Source organism: Choloepus didactylus, chromosome 5 (assembly GCF_015220235.1).
Source record: "Choloepus didactylus isolate mChoDid1 chromosome 5, mChoDid1.pri, whole genome shotgun sequence".
Classification (NCBI taxonomy): Eukaryota; Metazoa; Chordata; class Mammalia; order Pilosa; family Megalonychidae; genus Choloepus; species Choloepus didactylus.
The window spans coordinates 16343308-16355592 of NC_051311.1; the positions used below are offsets into that span (position 1 = coordinate 16343308).

At 35.7% G+C, this 12285-nt stretch overlaps 1 protein-coding gene and 1 pseudogene across 1 annotated transcript in view; both read left to right on the forward strand.

Annotated features, from left to right (window-relative positions):
• Positions 1 to 12285, forward strand: part of CCDC7 (coiled-coil domain containing 7) — a 329716-nt gene that overhangs the window by 280463 nt on the left and 36968 nt on the right. Inside the window, exons 25-26 of the mRNA XM_037837696.1 lie at positions 316 to 465; positions 1879 to 1998. Coding sequence (XP_037693624.1) covers positions 316 to 465; positions 1879 to 1998 — 270 coding nt within the window. The remainder of the gene's footprint in view (positions 1 to 315; positions 466 to 1878; positions 1999 to 12285) is intronic.
• LOC119535199 overlaps positions 1910 to 12285 on the forward strand; it is a 60341-nt pseudogene continuing 49965 nt past the window's right edge.

A 12285-nucleotide genomic window follows, 5' to 3' on the forward strand; every position in this document is an offset into this window, starting at 1 on the left:
TTGAACAATCTAGGAAACTAAAACAGTAGCATTGTGTGGAAGAAGCATTGAATAAAGAATAAAATGTGAGCTGATGCACCGGTTTTGTCATTACCTAGCTATGCAGTCTTGTTCAAATCATTAAATATCTCTGTGCCTCAATATAATGAGGTTGATATGATTGCTAAAAGCCTCTCCAATTCTGAGGTTTTGTGATTCTACAATCCAGATATTTTGTTATAAACTCTTACATTATTATTATAAATGCTAATTGTTAACACTACATACATATATATTAATACCATGTGAAATGTTCACTCTGCTTTATGTCTATAGAAAATGATATAGAACGCTTGAAAGATGCTGTTCAAAGAGATACAATGAAGGAGGAAATCAAGAAACAATCAAAGGTTCATTCTGGTAAAGATGCTATTCAAAGAGAGATAATGAAGGAGGAAATCAAGAAACAATCAAATATTCTTTCTGGTAAGAGTACAAGAATTTTCAGGTATAATATTTATGGTTTGTTTTTCTGCTCTGGAGAGTAAGTACGGATCTTTTAAGACAATAATACCTATATATTATTACTACAATGAGAAGGGCTTCGTGAATTCCTACTAAGTATTTACTAGCAATTGAAAGTTAACTAGATATTATTAGTTTTATAACTCATCCATTCAGAAAATAACCCATAAAAGTCCAATGCTATAGTGATATTAGAATATACTCTGTGCAACCATTTCTAATGCTTTTCTATATCTGGCTTAGATAGATATGTAACTTTGAATTTTCAAAAGCAGAAAGGCTACCTGATGAATATGACAAGAGGAATATAGCCGATGGTTATTTCATTGGTTAACAATTCCCTTTATGTGATTAATGTGGCAGGCAAGTTTAAATATATTGGCTGCAGTATAGTCATTAGTTGTGTTATAATTCAGAGATTATATTATTGCCTTTATTACTAGAATAGCAGTCTTATACACACTTTTCTTTTAACCAAGAAAAACTATACTTATCAATTTTTTGCAGAGTTGATAATGAAAGCTAGAATTTGGAAGTAGATGATACCTCAGGGTCAAGCCCCCAAATATGTTTTTCACTAAAATTCAAGGATTGAGGCAAACTTTCTGCAACTTTGATTTTGAATTCTGCATTTATTTCAACATATTCACAACTTTATTACTGGAAAAGGAGAAGTATTGTTAAAATGAAAAAAAAATATATTTACTCATACAGCTTATAGCTTATGGAAAGCTGGTGTTCTTTCTAAAAATGAAATATTTTGAACAAAGCATTTAAATTGGTTTTGTGTTTTTAGTCCCCCAAATTTATTAAGTTGTGATGGGCCATATTTCTATGTCCTTAAATTTCAGGGTATTTTTTGTTATATATTTTTAATCTTCTTTGCATAAGTAATTGTTTAATTTTCTTAATTCACTTCTTGCCAATTTGTAGTAACAGCCTGAGAAACAATAAATTTAAAACATCATGCCTGTTAACAGTCACTATGCTAATTAATATATAGTTATGACAAGAGAGTTTCTAATGAAAATGCTCTAAATAAAATTTAAAAGGTAGAAACTGATAAGACAAAGGGTATTAAAAAGAGATGACAGACCAAATGCAGAAATGAGTTCTGGTTCTAGATAGAATGGGGTTTGGATAAATGGGGTCAGAATTAAGGGTGATGCTGCTATTAAAGAACACAGAACAAAGTCAAGGAAGAGGTAATGATGAAATAGTTTTATACAAATTGGAGAAATAAATAATTGGTTATTCAATAAAAATAAGAAAAATTACAAATACAGAAATGAAGATAAAAACATGGAGTTTTGGAGTACTGTTTAAATAGTCATAGGGTCTTTATGTGATTTTTCTTTTTAAATTTTATTTTAGGTGTGAATTTACTTAAAACCAAGGGTCTATCCACACATCAAGAAGATGTTTTAACTAGGAACATCTCACCAAACAAATTGCGAACGAAAGTGATTAATTTGTCACTGTTTGAAAATAAAGGTAAGAGATGATAAAAATATAAAAAGTTATTAATTATTGAGAATAGTATAATATATTATATAAACTGTATATAATGTTGTTCTATGCAAATATTTCCCAAAGGCTTTTGTTGTGCACTCTTTTTAAAAATTTTTTTGTTGAATTACCCACATTCTCTTCTTTTCCCCCACTTACATTATTCCATGTCAATCTTTCTTTACAATATTGTAAATGTGCACACACACACACAAACCCTTTTAAAGTTTACATTTATTTTATTCAGCAATATCTCAGGGAAATCCTTGCAAACCTGAAAATGGCTTTAATTTATCCTTTTCGATTGGCACCATATTATTTCATAGTGCAGAATACTTGATTCAATCATTCTTCTGATAAATTGCATTCACTTTTTTAGTTTTTCTCTGTTACTAAATGTATCCATGTACATATATTCTGACAACACTGGCATCTTTATTTCTTTGGGGTAGAGTTCTAGGAGTGAGATTTCATCTTAAAGGGTATATTGAGATTTTTTCCTTGCAATTTTATTGAGATATAGTAACATACCATACAGTAATCCAAAATGTACAATCACTTGTTCACGGTATCATCATATAGTTGTGCATTCATCACCACAATCAATTTTTAAATATTTTCATTACTCCAAAAAAATAATAAAAATAAGAATAAAAATAAAGGTAAAAAAGAACACCCAAAACAGCCCTTCCCCCTCATCCCCTCTGTTATTCATTTACTTTTTTGTCCCGATTTTTCTACTCATCTCTCCATACACTGGGTAAAGGAAGTGTGAGCCATGAGGTGTTCACAATCACACAGTCACACCACATAAGCTATATAGTTAACACTCATCTTCAAGAATCGTTACTGGGTTGCACTTCAACAGTTTCAGGTGCTTCCTTCTAGCTACTTTAATACACTAAAAACTAAAAATGGGTATCTATATATTGTATAAGAATAACCTCCAGAATAACCTCTACTCCATTTCAAATCTCTCAGCCACTGAAACTTAACTTTGTTTCATTTCTCTTCCCCAATTTGCTCAAGAAGTCTTTCTCAATCCCTTGATGCCAGGTCAAGGCTCATCCCTGGGAGTCATATCCTGTGTTGCCAGGGAGATTTGCACCCCTGGGAGTCATGTCGCATGAAGGGGGGAGGGCAGTGAGTTCATCTGCAGAGTTAGCTTAGCTAGGGAGAGAGGGTCACATCTAAGCAATAAAAGAGGGTCTCTGAAGGTGGCTCTTAGGCACAATTATAAGTGGGCTTAGCCTCTCCTTTGCAGTAACAGGCTTCTAAAGGACAAGCCCAAGATTGAGGGCTCTGCCTATTAAGTTGGTAGTCCCCAGTGTTTGCAAGAATATAAGAAATTTCCCAGGTGGGTAAATTTAATATTTCACATTTTTCCCCAGTCCCTCAATGGGGCTTCTCAAATACTCCTTTATCCTCTGCCCAATTACTCTGGGAGACATTGGAGCTTCACACTAACCTGTAAACAAACCAGATCTCACTCCCTATTCATGGTTCCCTGTAATTATGGTACTTGAATAAACTGACCATACAAGTTAAATTATATACTGTGCTACAGAAAATAAAGATTTTCTGCCAAATAAACACCTTTACCTTTGGTCTCACAGAGAAGTTGAAGTTGTAAAACAGTCAATATCACCCTTCACTCTTTATTCTGATTTACCTTAGTCCTAACCAAAGCCATTTTGTTCGTATTGCTTATTGAAGTCTGATTTCTTTTCAGCTTCTTTAACATTTGCTGTATGGGGTAATGTTGACATTCATAGCTACTGAACTCTAGTTCTGAGTCTCAGGTGTCACACAGATACCTGAAGTTCCAGGGACCCACCAGAATATACACAAGAGCTCAGCATCTCAGAATCTAAAAATAACTGTTACAACTCAGGAATAGATGTAACTGCTATAAGAGCTTACAATCTAGGAACCATTACAATAAGCCTTCCCCTAATAAACTATGCTCTCAGATTCAGAGTTGGCAAATTATAGTTAGTCCATATTAGTGAGGCATTATAATGTCTGTCTTTTTGTTTCTGGTGTATCTCACCCAAAATGCTGTCCCCAATGTCCATTCACCTAGCTGCATGCTTCACAATTTTATTCATTCTTGCAGCCACTCAATATTCTGCTGTATGCATACACCACAGTTCACCATTCTGTTCATCAATGGCCACCTCCATCCATGCAAATCATGAAAATTCCTGCCATAAACACCAGTGTGCAAGTGTCCATTTGTGTCCATACTCTGAGTTCTTCCAAATACATATCCAATAATGGGGCTACAAGACCACATGGCAACCCCATTCTTGGTTTCCTGTGAAACCACCACACTGCCCTCCAGATGGGCTGCACCATTCTACTTCCCCACCAGCTTTGATAAGGTACATCTCTCTCTCCACATTTTCTCAAGCACTTGTGTCTCTCTGTTTAATTTCTTAAACAGTCCAACCTAAGTAAACAATTAGCGGTTTCTGGTATAATCATATTTTTATGCATTCAAAACCAAAATTTATATGCAGACATTTCTAGTTCTCCTTCAGAAAAACAGGAAGAGGAGAAAAAAGAAAAAAAATGACTAATAAAAAATAAAATAAAACATAAAAATAAAATAAAATACATTGAAAAGTTCAGATACCACCACCACCACCATGAATCCCAAACCCCTTCTTTGTATCCCCCTCTTATAGAAATTTAGCTTTGGTAAATTGTCTTTGTTACAGTTAGTGGAGGCACATTGCAATATTACTATTAACTATAGACCCTGGTGTGCATTGATTGTATTTTTCCCATTTAACTTCCTATTTTCAACACCTTGCAATATTGACCTGCATTTACTCTACCTCATGTAAAAATTTTCTTATATTTCTACATATAATCACCATCATTGTCCACTCTAGGTTTTGCTAAGTTATACAGTCCCAGTTTTTATCCTCTATTTTTCCTTCTGGTGTCATACATGCCCCTGTCTTCTTCTTTCAACCAGACTCACAATCAGCTTTGTTCATTATACTTATGATATTGAACTACCATCAGATAGTATTGTGCTATGTATTTCTGTATCTTTACAATTCTATTGAACATTCTGTACTCCTTTAGCATCAAATGCCCAATTTCTATCCTCTTTATACCTCCTGATAACCTGCGATCTTAACTTTAACTCTCAAAGTTTGATCATTATAAATAGTTTATATTAGTGAGACCATACAGTATTTGTCCTTTTGTTTCTGGCTAATTTCACTCAGCATAACATCCTCAAGGTTCATCCATGTTGTTATATCCTTTGTAAGAAATATTCTGTCTTACAGCTGCGTGATATTCCATTTTATGTACATACCACACTTTGTTTATCCACTTTTCCATTGATGGACATTTGGACTCTTTCCATCTCTTGGCAAATGTGAATAATGCCACTATAAACATTGGTGTACAAATGTCTGTTCATGTTCTTGCCTTCAGTTCCTCTGAATATATACCTAGAAATGGAATTGCTGGATCATAAGGCAATTCTATGCTTAGCTTCCTGAAGAAGCACCACACTGACTTCAAGAGTGGTTGTAACATTCTGTGTTCCCACCAACAGTAAATAAGTGTGCCCCTCTTTCCACATCCTCTCCAGCACTTGTAATTTTCTGTTTGTTTAATAATGGCCCTTCTAGTAGGTATGAGATGATGATACCTCATTGTGGTTTTTGATTTGCATTTCCCTAATAACCAGTGAAGTTGAGCATCTTTTCATATGTTTTTGAGCCATTTGTGTTTCCTCTTCAGAAAAGTGTCTGTCCATGTCTTTTGCCCATTTTCTTATTTGGGTTGTTTGTCTTTTTGTTGTTTCATTGTAGGATCTCTTTATATATTCTGGATATTAAAGCCTTATCTGATATATGGTTTCCAAATATTGTCTGCTATTGTGTAGGCTGCCTTGTTACTTTTCTGTTAAAGTCCTTCAGTGCATAAAAGTGTTCAATTTTGAGGAGCTCCCATTTATCAAATTCTTATTTCACTGTTCACACTTTGGGTGTAAGGTTTAGGAAACCACCTTGTGTCTCAGGATCTTTAAGATATTTCCCTAGATTTTCTTCTAAAATTTTATGTTCTTAGCTCTAATGTTTAGATCTTTGATCCATTTTTGAGTTAATTTTTGTATAAGATGTGACATAGGAGTCCTCTTTAAATCTTTTGGATACAGTTATCAAGTTCTCCAAACACCATTTATTGAAGAGGCTGCTCTGTCCCAGTTGTGTTGGCTTGACTGCCTTATCAAAGATCAATTGTCCTTAGATGAAAGGGTCTATTTTGATTCAGTTGGTCAGTATACCTATCTTTATGCTAGTACCATGCTGTTTGTCCACTGTAGCTTTGTATTAAGCTTAAAAATCAAGTACTGTGAAACCTCCCACTTCATTCCTCTTTCTTGAGATATCTTTGATTATTTGGGGCACAATACTCATCCAAATAAATTTGGTTATTGCTTTTTCTATTTCTGCAAAGTAAGTTGTTGGGATTTTAATTGGCATTGCATTGAATCTATTAATCAATTTAGTTAGAATTGACATCTTAACTATATTTAGTCTTCCAATAAAAGAACATGGTATGTTCATCCATTTTTTAAGGTCCTGTTTCATTTCTTTTATCAGTGTCTTGTAGTTTTCTTTGTAAAGGTCTTTTGTGACCTTCATTAATTTTATTCTTAAATACTTGATTCTTTTAGTTGCTATTGTAAATGGAATTTTTTCTTGATTTCCAACTCCTGTTGCTCATCACTTGTGTAAACACTACTGATTTTTGTGTGTTGATCTAGTAGCCTGCCACTTTGCTGTATTCACTGATTAGCTCTAGTAGCTTTGCTGTAGATTTTTCTGGATTTTCTACATACAGAATCATGTCATCTGCAAACTGAAAGTTTTGCTCCTTCATCTCCAATTTGGATGGCTTTTATTTCTTTATCTTGCCTAACTGCTCTAGCTAGAACTTCCAGCACAATGTTGAATAACAATGGTGACAATGGTCATTTCTGTCTTGTTCTGATCTTAGAGGGAAAGCTTTCAGTCTTTCTGCATTAAGTATGATGTTATCTGTGGGTTTTGCATATATTGCCTTTATCACATTGAGGAAGGTCCCATCTATTCCTATGCTTTTGAGAGTTTTTATCAATAAAGGATGTAGAGGTGGAAGGATCCAAAATGGTGGGTTAGGAGAGAAAGAGGAAAACTCTCCTCCATGAGAAACGCTAGATAAAAGGCAGAAAATGCTCCAGAATTCCAGTTCCAGGGTCCCACCAGCTTGGCAATGACTTATAAATCCATAGCAATTGAGCAATTGGAGAAATCAAGAGCCTGCATTTGGAACTGTGTAAGTCTTTGATCTGGAGAGCTGCTGGGAAAGGCAGCCAGACTTGTGCTGTGGTTGGAGGCAGGTCAGAGTAGGACCCAGGGAGCAGCCAGGGAGATGGCAGTGGGGGCTGTGGTTGAGAGCAGTGGGGTGTGCCTTCCACACCCTGGACACACACCCTGGTAACTGGTGTGGGTGACAGCCCTTTGCACACCTGCAGCTGAAGGCCACTGAGTCAGTGAGGAGCCACTGTAACAAGTGGAAGATGCAGAAGTGGATTATTTTCCACACCCCAAACAACCATCATGAAGTGAGGTGAGCCACCCCTTTGCAGCACTACAGCTGAGAGCCTTCTCTAGGGAACTCAGGATTCAGCTGGCATGAGACAGCACAACTCATCCCCTACAGATACCTGAGGGGTACACAGCTGAGAGGCAGGGGAACCACCTGCATAGAAGTGACAGGAGCTCTACATCAAGCCCAGGGACTTGTGGGTCCACAACAGAGAGGGACTGAGCAGAGTCTGAACTAAAGGGGTGGATGCCTACACAGCCCCAGAGTATCACAGCCACAATCCCAGGAATAGCTGGGAGTACTGGGTCTTAAATCCTCTCATCCCTGCCAAACTGTACAGGGCACAACCCTCAAACACAGAACAGTCCCCATTGCACATGGAAAGTAGGTGCCCTGATTGGACATTCACATGGTTTGGACACACACTCACTGTATAAACATAGTTGCAGAGATCTGGATCCAGGATAAGAGATGGCTTGGGAGCACCATCTGCTGGTAGGTCAGGGAAAGTGTGCTGCATCAAGCTGTAGCTTATTTATTGTTTAAATAAGCCTGCATATCCTAAAAGAAACCTATCAATATAAACAAATGCCAAGAGGCCAAAAACAACAGAAAATTTTAAAGCATATGAAGAAACCAGAAGATATGGGTAACCCAAATGCCCAAATTAAAAAATCAGAGAAGATACAGAACTTGGAGAAATTAATCAAAGAAGTAATCACAAACAACAATACCATGGCTCAGGATGTAAAAGACATCAAAAAGACCCTAGAGGAGCATAAAGAAGAATTTGCAAGAGTAAATAAAAAAATAGGCAATCTTATGGAAATAAAAGAAAATGTTGATCAAATTAAAAAGATTCTTAAATAGATTAGAGGAAGCTGAGGAAAAAATAAGTGAGCTGGAAGAGTGCAGGTTGGAAAGTGAAAGCACAAAAGAAAGAATGGAGAAAAAAATAAAATTCAAAATGGATCTCAGGGATATGATGGACAACATGAAGCACACAAATATAAGAATCATTGGAGTTCCCAAAGGGGAAGAGAAGGGTGAAGGACTAGGAAGATTATTCAAAGACATTGTTGGAGAGAACTTCCCAACCCTTGTAAACAACATAAATATACAATTCATAGATGCCCAGTGAACCCCAAACAGAATAAATCCAAATAAACCCACTCTGAGACATATTCTGATCAGATTGTCAAATGCTGAAGAAAAGGAGCAAGTTCTGAAAGCAAGAGAGAAGCAATTCACCACATACAAGGGAAACAACATAAGACTAAGTAGTGACTACTCAGCAGTCACCATGGAGGCAAGAAGGCAGTCATATGACATTTAAAATTCTGAAAGAGAAAAATTGCCAACCAAGAATTCTTTATCCAGCAAAGCTCTCTTTCGGATCTGAGAAAGAGTTTAAAATATTCACAGACAAACAAATGCTGAGAGAATTTGCTAACAAGAGCCCTGCTCTAAATAAATACTAAAGGGAACCCTACTGGCTGAGAATAAAAGAAAAGAGAGAGGTATGGAGAGAAGAAAAGAACTAAAGAGTTTTAGTAAGGATACATTAAAGGGAATAGAGAGGGGAAAATTATATCTGACAAATAAAAACCAAAGGATATGATGCTGATTCAAGAACTGCCTTCACAGTAATAAAATTGAATGTGAATCTGTTAAACTCCCTAATTAAAAGATACAGATTGGCAGAATGGATTAAAAAATATGAACCATCAGTATGTTGCTTACAAGAAACTCTTCTTAGACCAAGAGACACAAAGAAATTGATAGTGAAAGAATGAGGGGGGGGGGGGCATTCCATGCAAGTTATAGCCAAAAGAAAGCAGGGGTAGCAGTATTAATCTCAGTTAAAATAGACTTTAGATGTAAGGCTGTTGTGCCAGTTTGTATATCTTATGTCCCCCAGAAAAAGCCATATTATTTGATGCAGTCTTGTGGGGGCAGATGTGTTAGTGTTGATTAGGTTGGAACCTATTGGTTCAGTGTTTCCATGGAGATGTGACTCAGTCAACTGTTGGTGAGATCTTTCATTGGATTATTTCCATGGAGGTCTTGCCTCACCATTCAGGGTGGGTCTTTATTGGATCACTGGAGTACTTTAAAAAGAGCAACACAAGTGAAGATGCAGAGCAGCTGCAGCTAAGAGAGGACAAATGACCCAAGAGCAACACTTCAGAGAATGCAATTTTGAAATGCAACCTGAAAAGCAGACACCAGCCACATGCCTTCCAAGGCAACAGAGGATTTCTGGATGCCAATGGCCTTTCTCCAGTGAAGGTACCCTTTGTTGATGCCTTACCTTGGACACTTTATGGCCTTAAGACTGTAATTTTATAACCGATAAACTCCCCTTTATAAAAGCCAATCCATTTCTGCTGTTTTGCAAAAGGGCAGAATTAGCAAACTGGAACAGACATCATAAGAGACAAAGAAAGACCCTGTATACTAATAAAAGGTACAATTCAACAAGAAGAAATAACAATCATAAATATCTGTGCACCCAATCAGGGTGCCCCAAAGTACATGAGACAAATATTGACAAAACCAAAGGAAGCAATAATGTTTCCACAATAATTGTGGGAGGCTTCAATACATCACTCTCCCCTATAGATAGATCAACCAGACAGAGGAACAATAAGGAAATTGAAAAACTAAACAATGTGATAAATGACTTTGACTTAATAGATGTATATAAAGCATTACATCTCAAATCCCAGGAGATACATTCTTCTCTAGTGCCCATGGAACTTTCTCCAGTATAGATCATATTCTGAGCCAGAAAACAAGCCTCAATAAATGTAAAAAGATTGAAATTATTCAAAGAACATTCTCTGATTACAATAGAATACAACTAAAAGTCAATAACCATCAAAGATTTAGAACATTCACAAATATCTAGAGGTTAAACAACACACTCCTAAATAATCAGTGTGTTAAAGAAGAAATAGCAAGAGAAATTTCTAAATATCTTAAGACAAATGAAAGTGAGAGCACAACATATTAAAATGTATGGGATGCAGTGAAGGCAGTATTGAGGAGGAAATTTATAGCTCTAAATGCATACATTAAAAAGGAAGAAAGAGCCAAAATCAAAGAACTAATGGAAAAATTGAAGAAGCTAGAAAATGAACAGCAAGCTAATCCTAAATGAAGCAGAAGAAAAGAAATAACAAGGATTAAAGCAGAAATAAGTGACATAGAGAACAAAAAAAAAAGAGAATAAATAAAACCAAAAGTTTGATCTTTGAGAAGATCAAAAAGATTGATTGACAAGCCCTTAGCTAGACTGACAAAATAAAAAAGAGAGAAGACCCAGATAAACAAAATAATAAATAAGAGAGGGGACATTACTGCAGATCCCAAAGAAACTTAAATAATCATAAGAGGATACTATGAACAACCCTATGCCAACAAACAAGATAATGTAGAAGAAATGCACAATTTCTTGGAAACACATGAACAACCTAGACTGTCTAGAGAAGAAATAGAAGACCTCAACAAACCAGTCACAAGCAAAGAGATCCAATCAGTCATCAAAAAGCTCCCACAAATAAATGCCCAGGGCCAGATGGCTTCACAGGGGAATTATACCAAACTTTCTAAACAGAACTGACACCAATCTACTTAAACTTTTTCAAAAAAATTGAAGAAAATGAAATGCTATCTAACTCATTTTATGACGCTAAAGTCACTCTAATTCCAAAACCAGATAAAGAGGATACAAAAATGGAAAACCACGGGCTAATCTCCCTCATGAATATAGATGCAAAAATTCTCAACAAAATATTTGCAAATCAAATCCAAAGACACATTAAAAATTCATATACGATGACCAAGTTGAGTTCATTCCAGGCATACAAAGATGGTTCAACATAAGAAAATACAACACATTAACAAATCAAAAGGGAAAAATCAAATGATCATCTCAATAGATGCTGAAAAGGCATTCAACAAAATCCAAATCCTTTTTTGATAAAAGCACTTCAAAGGGTAGGAATTGAAGGAAACTTCCTCAGTATAATAAAGGGAATATATGAAAAACCCACATCCAGCACGATATTCAGTGGTGAGAGGCTGAAATCCTTCCCTGTAAGATCAGGAACAAGACAGGGATGCCTGCTGTCACCACTGTTATTCAGTATTGTGATAGAAGTGCTAGCCAGAGCAATCTGGCAAAACAAAGAAATAAAATGCATCCAAATTGGAAAGGAGGAAGTAAAACTGTCATTATTTGCAGAAGATATGATCTTATATTTGGAAAACCCTGGGAAATCAACAGCACAGCTACTTGAGCTAATAAACAAATTTAGCAAAGTAGCGGGATACAAAATTAATGCACAGTAATGTTCCTATACACTAGAAATGACCTAACTGAAAAAACACTTAAGAAAAAGATTCCATTCTCAATGGCAACTAAAATAAATCAAGTACCTAAGAATAAACTTAACCAAAGATGTAAAAGACCTATATGTAAAAAATTACATAATTTTACTAAAAAAATATAAGGGGACATAAAAAGATGGAAAAATATTCCATGTTCATGGATAGGAAGGCTAAATGTCATTAAGATGTCAATCCTATCCAAACTCATCTGCAGATTCAATGCAATTCCAATCAAAATTCCAAGAG